Source organism: Juglans microcarpa x Juglans regia, chromosome 2D (assembly GCF_004785595.1).
Source record: "Juglans microcarpa x Juglans regia isolate MS1-56 chromosome 2D, Jm3101_v1.0, whole genome shotgun sequence".
Lineage (NCBI taxonomy): Eukaryota > Viridiplantae > Streptophyta > Magnoliopsida > Fagales > Juglandaceae > Juglans > Juglans microcarpa x Juglans regia.
In genome coordinates this window covers 5,538,934-5,557,982 of record NC_054596.1, presented here as the reverse complement: position 1 = coordinate 5,557,982, position 19,049 = coordinate 5,538,934, and the positions used below count along the sequence as shown (strand labels likewise).

General features: G+C 36.7%; 2 protein-coding genes across 2 annotated transcripts in view; both read left to right on the top strand.

The window, feature by feature from the left end:
• Positions 1 to 1,483: 1,483 nt before the first annotated feature.
• On the top strand, positions 1,484 to 3,539 carry LOC121248830 (probable aquaporin NIP-type). Its single transcript, XM_041147418.1, has 5 exons — positions 1,484 to 1,704; positions 1,864 to 2,085; positions 2,319 to 2,516; positions 2,905 to 2,966; positions 3,095 to 3,539. Exons 1-5 carry the CDS (start codon positions 1,552 to 1,554, stop codon positions 3,300 to 3,302), a joined length of 843 nt encoding a protein of 280 aa, XP_041003352.1. The 5' UTR covers positions 1,484 to 1,551; the 3' UTR covers positions 3,303 to 3,539.
• Positions 3,540 to 4,880: 1,341 nt separating this feature from the next.
• LOC121248828 (protease Do-like 7) overlaps positions 4,881 to 19,049 on the top strand; it is a 28,261-nt gene continuing 14,092 nt past the window's right edge. The window contains exons 1-12 of the mRNA XM_041147416.1: positions 4,881 to 5,413; positions 5,660 to 5,730; positions 7,813 to 7,947; positions 8,870 to 8,928; positions 9,627 to 9,663; positions 10,733 to 10,858; positions 11,201 to 11,290; positions 14,743 to 14,808; positions 14,900 to 14,956; positions 15,100 to 15,165; positions 15,756 to 15,863; positions 17,354 to 17,434. Of these exons, the coding sequence (XP_041003350.1) occupies positions 5,122 to 5,413; positions 5,660 to 5,730; positions 7,813 to 7,947; positions 8,870 to 8,928; positions 9,627 to 9,663; positions 10,733 to 10,858; positions 11,201 to 11,290; positions 14,743 to 14,808; positions 14,900 to 14,956; positions 15,100 to 15,165; positions 15,756 to 15,863; positions 17,354 to 17,434 (1,188 nt within the window). The 5' untranslated portion in view covers positions 4,881 to 5,121. The remainder of the gene's footprint in view (positions 5,414 to 5,659; positions 5,731 to 7,812; positions 7,948 to 8,869; positions 8,929 to 9,626; positions 9,664 to 10,732; positions 10,859 to 11,200; positions 11,291 to 14,742; positions 14,809 to 14,899; positions 14,957 to 15,099; positions 15,166 to 15,755; positions 15,864 to 17,353; positions 17,435 to 19,049) is intronic.

Genomic DNA, 19,049 nt, shown 5'->3' with positions numbered 1-19,049 from the left:
GCTGACAATACCACTTTTAATCGTGATAAATGTAGAGTTGAGGAAATCTGATCCATTATTTAAAAAAAAAAAAAAAAAAAAAAAAAAAGAAGTAAAAATCTAAACAAATTCGAAACGGACTCTTAACTATCGGAAATTCCGAGAATTCCAGTCTATCCCGATGGACAGCTTAAATCCATTTTAATTGAGACTCTTACCAAATTCAGATTCCTCGTAATTTCAGCATGCCAAATATTTTAATATCTCCTATTACTAAGCAAAATGACGTTGAGTTTTAAAGGACAGCTAGCTAGGGCTAGTCAAGCCACACAATACGTGACCAAAAAGGATATTAATAATAATAATAATAATATTATTATTATTATGGTAAGAAAACATTAATATTACCGTATGGCATGGAGAACACATTATTAATATTACCGTATGGAGAACACAGAAAAAATGGAAAAGACAAAAATTAAGGATAAAGTAAGTAAAATGATAGATAGCAATGCAAAAAGAAATTCAACCGGTGCAATTGACATGTATGGCTGTGCTCGTAAAAGCTCGCTTAATCAGCAAATTATTAACCCCGTCTTTTTCCTCCAGTCTTATCTTCTTAAACTTTTCAGTCTCTAAACTACTTTTTCAATATCCTAAGGTGAAAGCGACAATTGATTAATGTGGAAGGTGTCCACGTGGGGTACTATATGTGAGGGTTTTGCGACCCTTTCATGTCCATAGTACTTCTACCACGTAAGTCAACAATGGCCTTTAATCATTGAGAAAAATGTTGCACATGCATGGAATTTATCAAATTTATCATACCAAACATCCATGCTTGGCCCAATCAAGGAAACAAGCACGGAGTCACGTAGGATTTAAAGTCAATTAAATTTATTATAATCAAATGAGATGAAAGTTAAAAATTAAATAAAATATTATTTTTATCTTAAAAAAATTAAATTATTTATTATATTTTATGTTAAAATTTAAAAAAATTATAATTATTAAATGAGATGAGATAATGTGGTTTGTAAAAATATACCAGGCCAGTTTCTTTTGGATGTATGACCAAAAATAAAATATTTTGGAATGAATTTGAGTTTTTTTTTAGATTAATTCTATTTATTTTAGTTACCAATTTATCTTAAATCCATGATTTTTTCTTTTTTGAAAAGAGTAGTGCTATATATATTTATAATTTTTATTTATAAGACTCATTTTATCAGTTTTATTTTTAAATTCAAATTTTAAATTTTAAATTTTATAAATTTTAATATATTAATAATTGATACGTAGAAAAATAAATCTTTTATTAATTTTTTAAGTACAAAAAATACTTTTGAGAGTACCCTAAATCCACTCAAGTCCCGTGCCAAGTGTCAAGTCCAACTAAGAAAAAAAAAAAAAACGTTTTTACTCAAGTATATCCAAATCAAAACTACCTTATCTTGTAAAACCCCATTAATCACGCCAACCTATACACTATACAGAGCAGGCTTTCACTGTAAACCCTTCAAAATTTCACCACTCACCTCAGGCTGAGATCCTAAATTGCTTTCCACAACAATGGCCACGAAATCACATGGAATAGAAGAAGAACGTACACACGAGATCATAAAGATCGAAGAAGGTGTTCATGTCGAGCCTTCCGCCACAGCCAAAACCAATGCAGACATCTCCTTTTGCTCATCGGCTTCAGTGGTAACAATCACGCAAAAGGTTTGTGCGTGTTTACTAATTGTATTCAATTATATATATCATCCATATATATCTCGATATTGATGGGGGACCAAATGAATATGGCTGTGCATATATATCCACTGGAATTTCTTTGAATGCGATTTTCGAAATGAGTATTGTTGGGTACGTTATTTGCAGTTGATAGCAGAAGTCATTGGTACGTATTTCGTGATATTTGCTGGCTGTGGCTCAGTTGCCGTCAATAAGATTTATGGGTCGATCACGTTTCCGGGCATATGTGTGACATGGGGATTGATTGTCACGGTCATGATTTACACTGTTGGTCATATTTCTGGAGCCCACTTCAATCCCGCTGTGACCATTACTTCAGCAATCTTTCGCCGGTTTCCTTACAAACAGGTCGGATTCATGAGCCAACAATAAGACTCATTTTATTTGTTCATCTCTTAGCAATCTTGACCATTACTTTCTCCCATAAATATGATACATACACACACATGACACGCATATATCTATATATATATATATATAGGAATGATCATAAATGTTATACCACGAGTGGTCATGATATTTGCTGGTTAATGTCTATAACTTGACGCTTTATAAGTATCCATTTTTCCAATGTTGCACAGGTTCCTTTGTACGTAGCAGCTCAACTAATGGGATCAATTCTTGCCAGTTGCACATTAGCTCTAGTGCTTGATGTTACCCCAAATGCTTACTTCGGAACTGTACCGGTTGGATCCAACACCCAATCCTTAGTTCTGGAGATTGTCATCACCTTCCTTTTGATGTTTGTCATCTCCGGTACTGGCACAGATAATAGAGCGGTATGTAATCCAGATCATAAACCTTAAAATTTGTCACTAACACACTTACCTATTTAATTAAGAGCATCGAAAAAAAAACCATATATTGTTTGTCACTTTCTCATTATAACTCTTTGTGTTGATACATCGTATATATGTTTTGTTCGACTGCATCAAGAAAACAATTAAATTGTGGGATATGCACAACTAATGATCAGCACGAAAAGTAGTTGAGGACAACACAATAGCACTAGTTAAAAAAGGGCTTGATGGATCTTTTGGTTTCTGTCAATTAAAATTAGTGACTAGTTGTATAAAAAAATCATATATGATCTTTATTAATTTATTTGGTATATATATATGTAGGATAATAAATCTGATTTAGTTACCAATTTTTCTATTTTGACAGATTGGAGAACTATCGGGACTTGCCGTTGGAATGACTATACTATTAAATGTCTTCGTTGCTGGGTAGTTCTCTGTTATGTGTCTATACTAATATTATATATACATGGCATCCCAAGTCGAAGCGCTCGTTATTCTTCTCTGCTAAACACAGTTCAAATATAATACTTAAATTCTTACATGTTCAATTGCAGGCCGATTTCAGGAGCTTCGATGAATCCGGCAAGGAGCATAGGGCCTGCAATTGTAAAGCATGTCTATAAAGGATTATGGGTGTATATAGTAGGGCCAATTATTGGAGCCATTGCCGGAGCTTTTACCTATAATCTAATAAGATTCACAGACAAACCTCTCAAGGACTTAGCCCGAGGTGGATTATTTCTGAGAGCTTCTGCAGCCTAATATAGAGTACTTGCAGTTACTGGCCAGTTTCGATCAGGAGCCTTCAATTTTTCGCAACAAGCTTGCAATATTGGGCTATCTACTCATGTTTTCAATTTCTTCATAGTTTTTTTGTTTTGAGATTGCGCTGAGTTTAAATTTCAATCTTATCAAAGGAAACATTCATCGGAGATCTTGCTTTGCTTATGAGATATTTTGCTAAGATTGGCGTTAGGTGCACTACAGATTAGTGTACTACAGTTATGCTTTTTTATTTTTTTTACTAAACAAGCATATCATAGATAAATCAAGCGGTTGCAAGATACAAGATTCAATAAAGTCTCTTTGGGATTGTCCTCTAGGATTTCATTTTTAGGTTTTGTAAAGAGTTTACGTAAACTCATCACTTTTGTCGAAATGTATGCATGCATGAAGCACATATTAATTTGGCTGGCACTGAAATTCGAAGAAGAAGAAGAAAAAAAACAAAAAAGCATATATTTAGGGACGAGGGAGTCGAGGACCTCACCTCGCCTTGCAGTTTCGTGCATTAATCAACATACATATATTTTGCTGTCGTTTCTCATTATATAGGTTGCCATAATTAGGCGAAGCAAAGGGTGTAAGCAACTGATCTGTAGTGGCCCTAGTGGGGAAGATATTTCGATGATTGATTCATTCACATGATATGATACTTTATTCAAAGCTTGTTTTGGATTTTAGGTAAAATGCAATGGTCAAAGTCGCGATCAGACCTTGAATCTCGTAAAGGGTCTACTGCACATGAGTCTCCTGGAAAATTATAATAGAAATAATATTTTTAATCATTAATTATATTATTATCATATAATTATTCTGAAAAAAATAATAAAATATAAAATTTATCTAAAAAAAATTAATTTTTTACCCATTCATTTTTAAAGTGATTATGTAATATTTACACATTTTATAATTATATATAAAATTATTTAAATTATAATTTATAGATCGATTGGTAGCGCTGCCTCTTGTTTTTATTTTTATTTTTTTGCTACCAACCATCCGCCACCTATTTTTTTTCCCTGTTATATAACAGTCAGTTGATTTTATTTTAATTTTAAATTTGAGACATTCAAAATTTCGATGGCAAATAGTGTAAAATAGTGATATAAAATCTATTTTTTTTTCCTTAAAATGTTCATCATTATGAGCAAATTACTGTAACTTTATTACAGTAGATTCCCTAGTCGGCCAAGTTTCTCGAGTACAGGACAAAATATAAGATTTATTTGTTTTTAAAAATTATTTTATCTCATATAATTATTATAATTTTTTTAAATTTTTATATAAAATATAATAAATAATTTAATTTTTTTAAATATTAAAATAAAAATAATATTCTAATAATATTTTATTTAACTTTTAATTTTTATTTCATCTCTCATTTTTTATACAAACAAAACTTATCTATTTAGATATCAACATAAAATAAAATCCCTTATCTTATCTGATTTAATTTTAATTAATAATTTTATTATTCATAAATCATGTCTAACTCATTTATCATTTATCTTTTGGCGGCCCCTAATCCCCACCGCGAAAAACATCATTGCTCACTCAAAACCAGCCTCGTAGTCAGACTTCACCCGCACGAATCCCCAACGGACAAACAACACGCGCGCGCGCATATTAAATCCTGTCTCTTTTTCTCTCCCTTCATCTCAACTTCCCCACGCAAGAAAAGGCGACTCAGGTAGACTCCTCTCCACGCCCTAAAGCCCTAAAACCCTAAACTCTTTCTCACTTTTCAGAGAAAGCTCCACAAAAAGAAGAATCGGCGAGCGTAATCTTGACTGTGGTAATGGGGGATCCGTTGGAGAGGCTGGGATCGGAGGCGATGGGGCTCATGGATGGGGCCAGCACCGTGAAGGATGAACTGTGCATGGAGATCGACCCTCCTTTTCGTGAGAACGTGGCCACCGCCGAGGACTGGAGGAAGGCACTTAACAAGGTGGTCCCTGCCGTGGTTGTTCTCCGCACCACTGCCTGCCGCGCCTTTGACACTGAGTCCGCCGGTGCCAGCTACGCCACCGGTTTCGTCGTCGACAAGCGCCGTGGGATCATCCTTACCAACCGGCATGTTGTCAAGCCCGGTACTCATATATTCCATTTCTTTGCTTAGAAGATTAAAGAAACGATTTTTGAATATGGTAGCTCTTCGTTTCTTCGTTGGGAAAAATGTGGAAAAAGTAAGAAATTGAAGCACTTTAGACCAGATACCCGTTGCAATTTATATGCCCGGAGACGAAGCAGACTTTTGTGTTTTGTTTACTCAATTGTTCCCATGGCTGGTTTTATTTTTCTATGTTTTTTCACTTCTTATCTATTCTTTTTTGTAGGACCTGTAGTTGCAGAGGCCATGTTTGTGAACCGTGAAGAAATCCCGGTGCATCCTATATACAGAGATCCCGTAAGAAGACTCGTTCTTGGATTGCTTCTAATGTCAATTGCACAAATTTTGGTCTGATAGTAGCTTAATTAGAATTTATGGTTGAATATATTGCCTTTGCGATATCTTATCTGGTTGGGATATATCTAAATGATTGCAACAGTTTTCTGGTGGCTGGTTATATTTGTGAGTTCGTTGTTCATCCTTAAATTTCCAGAGATGACCCATGAGGTCTATTGTCTTGAAGCCACGAATGGGATATGGTCTATTTTACAGCAAATGAAGCAATAAGCGCAATATTATGTCTACCAATACGCTCATTAGTCTTGTAACCATTAGAAGGAGATGACTCTTGTTTCTAATTTCTTGAAGAAAATCGTTAGAATATTAATAAAAAACCACTATGGGACTAAGTATTTTTCTCATGGAAATGAAGAGATCAAGGTTGGAAGATCAAGCACCATACTAGGGAGAAAAGGAACTCTCCTCTCGATGGAACTTATGGAAATTCGTATGGCCGTTATCACTACCCATGGAATTGTCCCTTTGACAGTACTTGAAACCCCCAAGAGGATTTGGATTTCTCACTGCAACTTTGCTAAAGATTGAAACATTTGTCTCATTGCTCTCTCAAGGGCTTTATAGTGTCTCAAATAGGAGTTATGAGGTGATCTGTAACCCTGCTTTATTCATCTGGTACCAATAATACTAAGTGCTTACTTGGGGAACATACTCACACATTGGTTAAGTCAAAGATACTTGGTCGACATTAACAAGGAAGATTGCCACCCAAGTCATGGAAGAAAAAAAAAAAAAAGACTAGTGAATCCCTTCCGTAAATTATATCAATGACTCAGGCCTCGTTTGGATAGCTATCTCAACCCATCTCGTCCTATCCCATTTCATCTCATCTAATCTCATTTCTTTCCCAAACATCACTCAAACTCGAACACTTTTCAATTTCAAATTTTCAAATTTTTCATCTAATCATTACCTAATCATTACAACTTTTCCAAACTTCTAAACAAAACATAAAAAAAAATCCAAAATTTTAAATCCCAAAACAAAAAAAATATTATAACAATATTATAACTTTATAATATTTCTATTCAACTTTTTTTCTCATTTTTCAAAATCCAATAAAACTCAAACCATTTCACTAATATTCATAGATTTCTCATCTCATTTTATCTCATCTCATCTCAACATCCAAACGGGGCCTTAGAGAATTTTTAGTGGAAACTAATTTGATCTTTAGGTGTGAAACTTGAGGAGGTAACAGGTTGGTCTGCAAGTTGTTTGTGCTAAAGAAGCTCCTTAGCTTCTTTTTCTATTTTCCTGTTTTTCATTTTGTTTATTTTACTGATGTCTTAGAAGCTATATGGCCCACTTCTTCTAACATAATAAGAACCTGAGAATCTTATCTCGCCTAGCAAAACTCTAGCCTTTATGCTATATCTTGCTAGTTTGAACCTTTAATCTTCTAGTTTCATTTAATCACCAAATGGAGGGAAGAAGTTCCTTCGTTACTTGGCCAGGATCCATGTTTTTTATGTGATGTCGCCCATATTTTTGTTATAATAATTAAAAATATGCTTTTTTCATTTTCGTATTTGTAGTATTATTTTTTTATGCTCCCTCTCTGGCACTTCTAGCTTGGTTTCTAGTTCCCTGTTATTTTGCCTATACTTTGATATTTTGTTTTTTCCAAGCCTCCCATGTTTATTAACAGTGATACCACAAACACTTATATAAAAAAAAAAAGTTATACCACAAACAGGTGCAGAGCACTTTTGGTTGTTAATATATTTCTGTGTTTTTTCTTTCCATACCTTTATTATCATTTCGCATTACTTTTAAAATGGTGTGAGGGTTTAAGTGCTATTACACTTGGAGATTTAAGCTTCTTTGGTTTTAACATGATACACACTCTAGTTCTGGTTTGAAGTGTATAGATGCTGTATTTTGCCTGGTTTGTGTGAATGTGCATGTCTTCTCTTCCTCATGATGACATGGATTAGAGAGAGATTATTCAAGTTTCAACAATTTATTCTTTCCTCTGTACTTGTCAGTGGTGCTAACTTTGTGTGAATGATCTTCTAGGTGCATGATTTTGGCTTCTTTCGTTATGATCCTGGTGCAATTCAGTTTCTGAATTATGAGGAGATTCCTCTTTCCCCTGAGGCTGCCTGTGTTGGACTGGAGATCAGAGTTGTTGGTAATGACAGTGGTGAAAAGGTATTGCTCATTGGTTGATTGTAATAGACTTTAATGGCATGAACGTACATGATTTCTCTGTATCTTTAGACACTCAGACATAGGTTTGCTTTTGTATATTCCCGTGTACCTGGCTTCACCTATTTTAATAAAATTCTTATTTACTGATCAAAAGAAGAAAGGTATTCACATCAGATTTGGACTGGACATCACTCGTAGAACCCAATTAGCTTTTTAACATTGGGAGAGTTTAATGCAACAACATGGTTTGAAAGACTTCAGCCCTTGATCTATGACATCATAGTTATGCCTGACCATACAAACACACCTGCTGCCAATGCGCGTGTGTGAGTGGTAGAATTAGTCACCCACTAATCCAAGCCTCCATGGCAAGTTGATGTCATGTACAACTTAACTGCTGCCTTACTGCCTTATTGCAAAGGTTTGGGGCATGGGATGAGACATAAAATTCTCATCTAATCTCATTTTATCTCATCCCATCTTATTCCTAAACATAATTCAAATACAAAATTTTCAAACTAATCATTACAACCTTTTCAATTTTTCAAATAAAAAATAAAAAACAATTCCAACTTTTTCAAATCTCAAACAAAAATAATATTATAAAATTATATTCTTACAATATTTTAACTTTATAATATTTTTTATTCAACTTTTTTTACTCCTTTCCCAAAACCCAAAAATACTCAAATCAAACTCTCACTACTATTCACAAACTATCTTACTACTATTCACAAAATTCTCATTTCATCTCACTCCCCAAACTTGTCCTAAGTCCTTTCCTTTCACTAAGATGACACAATTATCTTTCATTCCTCTCAAAGCAAAGGAATCTTGTGTTAACGTCTAGAGAAAGGGAACCTACTACAATATTGCCTTTTATTTTGGTGAATCTTCCTTCATTAATTTGGCTTTGTTACAGGTTTCCATTTTGGCTGGCACTCTTGCTCGATTAGATAGAGATGCTCCTCATTATAAAAAGTATGTGTGGCTTTACTAAATTTCTATTTGATTTCCTTTACTCTTTTCGAAGAAATGCATATTTCTACATAGAATTAAATGATATTAACTCCCTATTAATCTTCTGTACTCTTAGTATCCTCGCACATGTGCTCTAGATCTATTACCCATAAAAAATTAAATGATGTTAACTTGTAACAACTTGATCATATTAGAAATTCTTTTCCCTTGGGAAATTCTGGTTTTATTTTTTTTATAAGTAAACAGTATTAATGAGGAATAGGCATAGCCCGGGTACACAATATGGTATACAAGAGGAAACACTTATCTAGGAAACCGAGGCCATTAAAATCTACAGCTATGGTCCATAGAAATAAATTCTGGTTTTGTTTCTCTTATATAATTGTATGCGTGTGTGCAACTTCTATACATCTATTGCTTATGGGATGATACATAGGTCTGTGAAACTGAGTTAATGATGTTGATTTTCCTTTTGTCATAAAACTTTTAAAAACGTGATGATTGCTAGGTGTTGGTCATGGCTTCTTGTCAACCTTATCCAGGAACTGTAAATCAAACCAAGCTAGGAGTCACATGTTTGTGTACCTTTGATATGTTGAACAGCTTTCCGTGTTGATCATTCCACAGTCTCACTAGTTACTAGAAAAAAAGAAGAGATCTGTTCAATATTGCTATATAATGATTTGTTTTTGGAGCAGGGATGGCTACAATGACTTCAATACATTCTACATGCAAGTAAGTATCTTAATCGTTTGTACTTGCAACATGATAGTTTTGTTTCAAAGTAAAACTAGCCTATTATAATGTGATAGTTGTCTAATGTGGCATATCCCTTGATGATCTTTAGTAGGGTATGGAGTAACTTGGTTTAAATGAGAAAGCGGAATATAATTTTTAATAATAGTGAAATCTAATAGAAACATAAGTCAAACATGTTTAAAGTTGTTGTGAAGCTATTATAAACACTTGTAGGCATTGATTGCATGGGAATGGCTGATATTTTGATTGGTTTGGTTAGACCAAGTGAATGAACAATAGACAGCGTTCTACTTATGAAATATTAAAGAGTGTCTCCATACACATTCTATTGTTCACCAATATTTCTTACTTATCAATAAAGTTTAACGAACTCATCAAAGAAAAAACAATGTCCACTAATATTCCTGCCTCAGTTCTCTTAAGAAGATGTACCTGTAAAGATTTTTTTTTTTTTTTTTTTTTTAAAAATAAGGAAAACATTCATGATACCTCATAATAAGTGAGCATAGGTGGTGAATGAGATCCCACACAACTTGGGAGGGAGAAATTCTTGCTCTGTATAATGATTTCAATGAGCTCTAATTATACCATTGACAAGTCTTTTGGAGTATGGGACTTGATGCGGCTTGGGCCTCCATTGAGGTGTTACAAATAGTATCAAAGCCAATCCTAACCAAAAGTGTGGTACTTGAGCCAATGTTCTTTATGATACCTCGCACTGGGGAAGTAGAGGTGGTGATTTGGATCCCATATTGCTTGGGAGAGGAAGCTTTTGCTCTTTATAATGATTTCCTATGGGCTCCAATTGTACTATTGATTAGTTCTTTGAGGGTATAAGCCTATATGTGGCTTGGTATGTACCTATAAAAAATTACGCTTGATATGTGTGCCTTGGGGCCTGTCAAATTTTTTATGCATTTGGTCATTTGATTGTCTTGCCAAATAACCAATCTGCTTTGTTGCAGCTTGTACCGAATGTTCTCATTTCTTCTTTATTGAATGTTCCTTTGCTGATCTCCTTAGTTATTGATTTGTTTGCTTACAGGCTGCATCTGGGACTAAAGGTGGTTCTAGTGGTTCCCCTGTTATTGATTGGCAGGGCAGGGCAGTGGCTTTGAATGCTGGGAGCAAGTCATCTAGTGCATCAGCATTTTTTTTGCCTTTAGAACGAGTTAGTGATTCTTATAACTTCGCTGCTTATTCCTTGCTTCCAGTATTAATTAGGATCATCTCGTTAAAATGTTGGCAACCCCTAGGGGTTGGCTCAAGTGGTAAAGGCCTTGGTCTTGGTGGTATGCCCCCTCCAGGTCTAAGGTTCAAATCCTCTTGGGTGCAAACAATTTCTAGGGGCCATCGGACTGGGGGAACTTCCCCTTGAATTACCCGAGGTACACTTGCAGAAAACTCCTTGCCGAGGGCTTGTGGACCCTTGAGATTAGTCGGGACTTTGTTTCGGATACCCGGTGCCAATAAAAAAATGTTGGCTTAAAAACATGGCATGACTTAATGGCAGGTTGTTAGGGCATTGGAGTTTCTTCAGAGGAGCAATGATTCTTATGTAAATAAATGGGAGGCAGTTTCTATACCTCGCGGTACGCTTCAGGTTTGTTGATATTATCCTTGCAGAACTTCCTCACCTTTGATTTTCTTAATTTTACTCTTTTATTGGAACTGCATTAGACAGAAGATTCAACATGTTTTATTGAGTTGGGCAGAATACCCTTATTATGTCATTTTCATGTTAAATTATGGTTTTATGCTGGTCTTCTAAAGTATGCTGCAAATGTCACTTTTTATTTCAGCACATAACTAGATAGGGTCTTAAGGTTAGGGAGGCTATAACACATCAGATAAAACTTGAGGACATTTATTGTTGAGGTCTGGAACTTAAAGTAACCAGCGCCAAGAATATTGATTAGTACTAATGATACATTAACTAATACACTAATTGCAACATATGCAATTACATCAGGTACTTACCTCACTTCAGTGTCAATGTTTTCTTTTCCTATCTTTGTTTTACTGTGTTCCTTTAGATTGTTATTTGTGGGCTGGTTTTTTATTCGATTGATCAACCAAGTGCGGCTTGGTTGGAGAGACTATTTGAAGAGGATAAGGTGCTTAGCGTGCTAAAAGGGATGGACAAAGACGAAGCCCTGGGCCCAGATGGTTTCACAATGGCTTTCTTGTAGGCTAGTTGGGGACATTGTTGAGGAGGACATTATGAAGGTTTTTCTCAAATTTCACTCATTAATGAAATTTGAGAAAAGCCTTAATACCTCATTTATCGCCCTTATTCCAAAAAGGGCGAGGTCGGTGGAGGTGCAAGACTTCTGTCCCATAAGTTTGGTGAGTGGGGTTTACAAGATCATCTCAAAAGTTCTAGCCAAGCGGTTGAGCGAAGTCATGGGAAAGACCATCTTGAATTCACAAAACGCCTTTTTAAAAGGAAGGAAAATGCTAGACTCGGTCCTTATTGCTAGCAAATGCTTTGAGAGTAGAGTTAGAGCCGGCATCCAAGGTTTCTTTTGTAAACTGGATATGAAGAAAGCTTTTGATCATGTAAATTGGGATTTCTTGGTGTATATACTTGGTAGGTATGACTTTGGGGAAAGATGGTGTCAGTGGATGAAACGTTGCATTACAATCGTCAAATTCTCGATTCTGGTCAATGGCACTCCTGAAGGCTTCTTTAACAGCTCTGGGCTTGAGACAAGGGGCTTCATCTTGGGTTTCTCGGTGGGTAGTTCCTCTCATGGTAGTCTATCAATCTCTCACCTACTATTCGCCGATGACAGGCTGATTTTTGGTTAGCAGGATCCCGATCAGATTTGTTCTTTGAGAGCCCTCCTGCTTTGCTTTGAGCTGTCTCCGGTCTTAAGGTGAATCTATCAAAATCTGAAATGTTTCTAGTTGGCTTGGTTAATAACTTAAGTGACTTGACTGCCATCTTGGGCTGCAAGGTGTCATCCTTGTCATGAAGTATCTTGGACTTCCTTTAGGGGCCCCTTATAAATCCAAGGTGTGGGATGAGATTGTTGAGAAGATCGAATGTAAATTGGCGGGTTGTAAGAGAATTTACTTGTCTAAAGGCGGTAGAATCACATTAATCAAGAGCACGTCATCCAATCTCCCAACATACTTTCTATCTTTATTTCCTTTGCCTGCAAGGGTGGCGAATAGACTAGAGAAGATTTTTCGGGGTTTCTTATGGGGAGGTTTAGAGGATGTAAAAAAATTCCATTTGATTAAGTGGGATCAAGTTTGCGCACCTTTGTCTTGTGGTGGATTGGGGGTTAGAAAATTGAGAACCGTCAATAAGGCCCTTCAAGGAAAATGGTTATGGCGGTATCATTGGGAATGTGATGCTCTTTGGAGGAACGTTATCGATGTTAAATATGGGGGAGGATGGTGCTATAATGAAGTAAGAGTTGCTTACAACGTGGGTGTTTGGAAGTTTATTCGTAATGGCTGGGAAGATTTACTTGTTAATTGCAGATTTGTGGTGGGTAGGGCTTGCAAATCAGATTTTGGCACGATAGTTGGTGTGGTGATGTTGCTTTGAAGAATGCTTTCCCCTCTTTTTATAGGATTGTGTTAGATAAGGGTGCCTCAGTGGCTGATAACATGGACATTTCTACTGATTCCTTTCAATGGTCCGTGAGATTTATTAGAGCTGTACAGGATTGGGAGGTGGGAGACATCATTGAATTTTACAGCGCGTTATACACACTGAATTTACAAGCAGGAGGGGAGGACAAATTGCTTTGGACACCTACGAACAAGAACTTCTCAGTCAGATCCTACTACAAGGTATTGTTGACCCACTCTTCCAATGCCTTTCTGCATTTGGAGGAGTAATGCTCCCCTCAAGGTTGCTTTCTTCGGTTGGCTGGCATCTCATGGGAAAATATTGATTATTGATAAGTTGAGAAAGCATGGCCTCTACATAATAGATTGGTGCTTCATGTGCAAGCACAATAGTGAATTAGCGGATCACCTCCTTCACTGTGAAGTAGTTAAAACTTTATGGGATGAAATATTCACCAGGCTCGATATTGCATGGGGTGATAGATTTATTGTCATGTTGGAGAGGAATCCGGAGCAATCGTCAGATCGCGGCTGTTTGGAAGTGCCTTTATGCTTAGGCCCCGTTTGGATTCAGAAAGTATTTCATCTCATCTCATTTTATCATTACAACTTTTACACAAAACATAATAAACAATTCAACTTTTTCAAATCCTAATTAAACTTTTTCAAATCCCAAAACAACAATAATATTAAAAAATAATATACTAATAATATTTTTTTCAACTTTCATCTTTCAACTAAAACCATCTTATCTCATCTCTGAATCCAAACCAACCCTAATGTGGTGCACATGGAACAAGAGGAATGGTCGTCGTTTTGAGGATAGAGAGCGCTCGCTGGAAGGGTTTAGGGATTTTTTCTTTCATACATTGTTGCTTTGGGCATCATCTATTGTATTGAATGGAACGAGTTTTAATGGCTTTTATGCTACTTCTCGCACGCTTAACTTGTAATTAGGCTTATCTTGTATACTTCCTGTGTACCTGGGTCTTGCCTAATTACATGAATTAATAAAATCTCTTCTTACTTGTAAAAAAAAAGAGCAATGCTACGTACAGTCCTCATTTGGAAACTGCATTCCAAGTCTAGTTAATTTTATTTAATTTTTTTTTTAAATTACAATAAAATCCTTATTAAAATAGTACTTTTTTCCATTTAATGAAGGGCTTGCACATGCAGTCCCCATTGGACTGCAAATAGAATTTCTAAAAAAAAAAAAAAAGATTGTTCTTTGTTTTCTTATTTTTCACTTTTCTTTAATTTTTTTGGGGAGCAGCGAATGGAGGCGGGGACTGTGAATTTTTGTGCACTCTCTTGCTTTGATCACTGGTTTAATTTTCTTATTTGGGAACAAGTAAATGGAATATACATGGTGTGGAATGAGGATTTATTGTTGTTTTTCCTTTTACTTATATAAAAAAAATTTATTGTTCTTTGATTTTGTTTTGGTAACCCTTGTTATAGGCAACTTTTCTCCATAAAGGATTTGACGAGACACGCCGCCTTGGTCTACAGAGTGAAACAGAGCAGGTCTTTAGTTCCCTTCTTTACGTGTCGTTGATAGTGATGATCGTTTTTATAAAATTGGGGTTCCTCAATACTGTGCTTCTGACTTGTTTAGATAGTACGTCATGCATCTCCACTAGGGGAAACTGGAATGCTTGTTGTTGACTCTGTGGTAAGTACAATCATGCAATGTTTTATCTACAAAAGAGAGTACGTATGTGTTTTTAATGTTATATTGTATGTTAATTTTCTTATTATTTCGAAAGTAATAATATGTTGATTTTTACGACTTGTATGGTCCTTAACTTGTTTTAGGTGCCTGGTGGCCCTGCTCATAAGCATTTGGAGCCAGGAGACGTGCTTGTTCGTGTGAATGGGGAAGTAAGTTATGCTTTGAATTACTCCCGACTTCATTGATATATTTGAGATACTATTCTTGTATGACTTCTATTCTTTACTGTAGCTGTTGGGCTTCAGCTACATCGTAATTTTGAAACAAGTACCATTATTGTAATTCCCTAAAACCCTTCTGGAAGCATTTCTCACTGGTGAACATGATTTTCAGAAACATGATGTCTCTTAAGGATTTTATTTTTTTCCTGTGTTGGGTGTATAGGTAGAATAGAAAATATCATCCTTTTTTTTTTTCGTTGGGGGGGGTAAGGGGAGGGGGACAGCTTACTGTTTAGTGTTTCCTGGGAGTATAGTCGCTGAAAACTGTTTCCATTTCATTCTCGACATCCTGTGATTGCTTTATTTGCACTTTGGTATTAAGCCACATGTACTGGGCAACAATCTGAGTGTGGAGTTGTGCAATATCATTTGGGCATTATCTCCTACAGAACAAATTGTAAAAATGACTTCCAATAATCTTTGTCTTAATTTTTACCAAGAATAATCTAGCCTATGTTTTCTACTAGTTGAGCTACTACTTGCATGTGTTTCTTTAATGAATGGAAATCCTAATGCAGGTAATTACTCAATTCCTGAAGTTGGAGACTTTACTTGATGACAGTGTCAACCAGAACATTGAATTGCAAACTGAGAGGGGTGGCACATCATTGACTGTCAACTTGGTGGTAAGAGTTACTGTTGCTTGATGTTTTGCCTTTCCAATGTTCCAAGTAATTCTAGGCTACTGCCTTTTACTTTCTCTAGAGAAAGGTATATGCCAGGTCTTCTGGAATTTAGCTTGCTGCAAGAAAATAATGAACTAGATTCTCATGAGAGTTGCTTCGAAACCATTTTCTGAATGCTGGGATGGTTTAAAATCTTCGTGAGATCCATTTTCTGCATGGCTATGAAAGTATTGAACCCATATCATAGGGGTTGGAGGTCTTAGAGTGAACACCCAGAAAAGCTGTGGTAAGTGACAATTGAAGAGTTGTTTATAGTTGAGCGGCTACAGTGGTGTGGAGAAGATACCAATGGAGGTTGACAGTAGAAACTATGTACCGATATCTTTTGCCCAAGGACCAATTTTATCAAATACAACCCAAGATTCAGTCACTTGGCAATGTTCAGAAGTGGGGTTTAGATCCTTGAGCAAGGGCTCAAAAGTGAACCTTGGCACTTTGAAATAAACAAGGAGGGGAGAAAACTTTTAGTTTGTCCTTCCAAAACTCTAAATTGAATTCCCAGTCACAGTTATATGAATGTTCTTTGCTACGTGTATCCAATATCAGCTTTAGATCTTAGAAAAATATTTGCAAATGAGCTCCATCAATATTGAACTAATTAGATGTTGTAAGAATCTCCTTGAGGTAATACTTTAAGAAAACCTACATAAATTATATTGTTAAGTTTTATCTTGGACCACCCTATGTTCACTTACGTAAAAAAGATTGTCTTGGTTGCATGAAAAGTTTTATAATATAGATGGTTGATGAAGCAATGTTATGACTAGTCGTTTTGAAGTATAGCCCTGATATGAATTGGGATTTCCTTGGATTTGGTTAAATTCATTACAAATGTTGTGTAACAATCCAGAGAACGCACTAGCTACATTTGCGTGATAACCCAAAAAGACTAATCAAGCTGAAGTTTCACTAGGACCACTTATAAAGACCAATTTCATCTTGTAAGTAACTAATGTGGGACTTGGCACCCATGACTACATTTGTAACTTACCCACTCTATGTGGGTTGATCTGTTCCCAATGTAGGACTAGGGTGTTATATCCAATTCATTAGAGGTCAAGCTTGGGTGAAGAAAAATTGCCCAACTGTTCCTTAGGGGCCTAAACCTCAGGTATGAGCCTTAAGAGGTTTTGGTTGGTCTGGGCTGGCTTTAGACCACCCAATCCATGGACACCCCTAAATGCTAGGAATGTGCTAGCTCTCAGATTCAACTGCATGTTAGAATTTTTTCTTAAGATTTGTTTTATATGTATTGACTACTTGGTTATACTTGGATTCTTTCTATTAGCTTTTGATTTTACTTTAAAAAAGTAAAACTTATTACCTATAAAAAAAATATTTTGATTTTACTTTATCTAATTATTGCAATATTTAATATCTTCAATGTATATATCAGGTGCAAGATTTAATATCACCAATTTATATTTCAGGTGCAGGATTTACATTTAATAACTCCTGATCACTTCTTAGAAGTAAGTGGAGCTGTGATTCATCCTCTTTCTTATCAACAGGTAGGCTGGACTCAGCATGTGTTGCTTGATTCTTTAGATTGACAACTTTTTAATTTCCATTTTGTTTACTGCTATTGTGCTCTCCATCGTTGCTTCTCTTTGACCATGATTGGATGTGCATTTCATGCATTGCATGTTGTTGGAAAGACAAGCTGCAACCTACCGATCAAAGGGTGGGTTTGGGATGAGTTGTGGGCGTTGTTAACATCTTGGGTTCTAAACTGTGTAAAATGGTAGGCATCACAAGGCTAATATCAAGCAGTGATGATATTACTCGCAGAAAAAAAAAGTTGTGATGATATTGAAATTCTAAACATTGATCATGTGTGCATGCTTAACAACTGTCCATTTTTTTTTTCTCCCCCCCCCCTCCCCCTCGGTACACTTAACATTCCGATTGTGGTGGTGGGCGTTTGATGGCATGTTTCTGACTGTATTGGAAGGAAAATGCCTCCTACAAAATGCGTTGCAATCGAATCCAAGGTGTTTGAGGTGATAAGGGATGGACGCTATGTGCTTTTAACTGAAAAAAGGATGGAAAGTTGTGAAAGATATGAGCTTGGGGCTAGCTACGGTATGATGGTTTACTAAAGCTTTGGAGGAGTGTTTGAAGGCTGGGAGAAAGGAGTTTTACATCGCTCATCGGGAAGGGGACTGGGGCTTCATTGCACAGCGTTGCTCTAACTCCCGAGGCTTTTACATGGCACTGGTGGACTATGGTGGGAGAGGTCACAGGAGTTTCATCTTCATACTAGGGGATAGGGATGACATGGGCTGGAGGAAGCTATGGTGGGGGAGGTCGCCGGAGTTTCATCTTCATACCAGGGGATAGGAATGGCATGGGCTGGAGAAAGCTAGCAGAGGTATTGAAGGAAGTTGGAAGAGAAGGTGGTCCTGCTCATTTGTCACCGCTAGTGACGACGGTAGCCACTTTTGATACTCGGTCATACAAGAAGGTACTCCAACAACTGCGGGTTTCGGAGCTGCCTCACGAACATGTCATACTAGGAGCGGTAGGTCTGCAAAGGTCAGGTGGTGCCACCATTTCTGCAAGTGCCTAGAGACGTGAGGGGGGTGGCAAGGGTGGTGTTGGTCTAAATGAGGAAATGGTGCATCAAGTGTTGACTGTAATGAAGAGCCAGTTGGGTGAAATGACTGATAAAGTTAATTGGCTAATACGGTGCATTAAGGAGAAAAATGGGGTGGACTTGGGCTTGGGCCTGGGCCTGGGCGGTGGTTTGAATGTAGAAAACAACAGGAGTGTCGTTTCGGGCTCTCTTGATCAAATAGGTCAAGGTCAGCCTAAAGGGAAGGAAAAGGTACTGGGCCCAGGTGTTGGGCTTCAGCCCATGGGTATGCAGCCTTCCAAACAACAGGCAGACCTTGTTCGGAAGAGCAGAATGCTGGTTGAAGCTTGCCCATTGGCGAGTGGGTACGAGCCATTGTCGCCGGCGAAGACTCAGGTGACCTTGCCGAAGGTTGCAAATGCAGAACCACCAACAGATGTTACGCTGGCAGCGGTAGTATTCATAGAGCACGGAGGTGCGAGATCGAGCAACACTGACATCCCCCTAGCCCTTGACATGTTGGAATCAGCACAGACTAGCCTGACGGT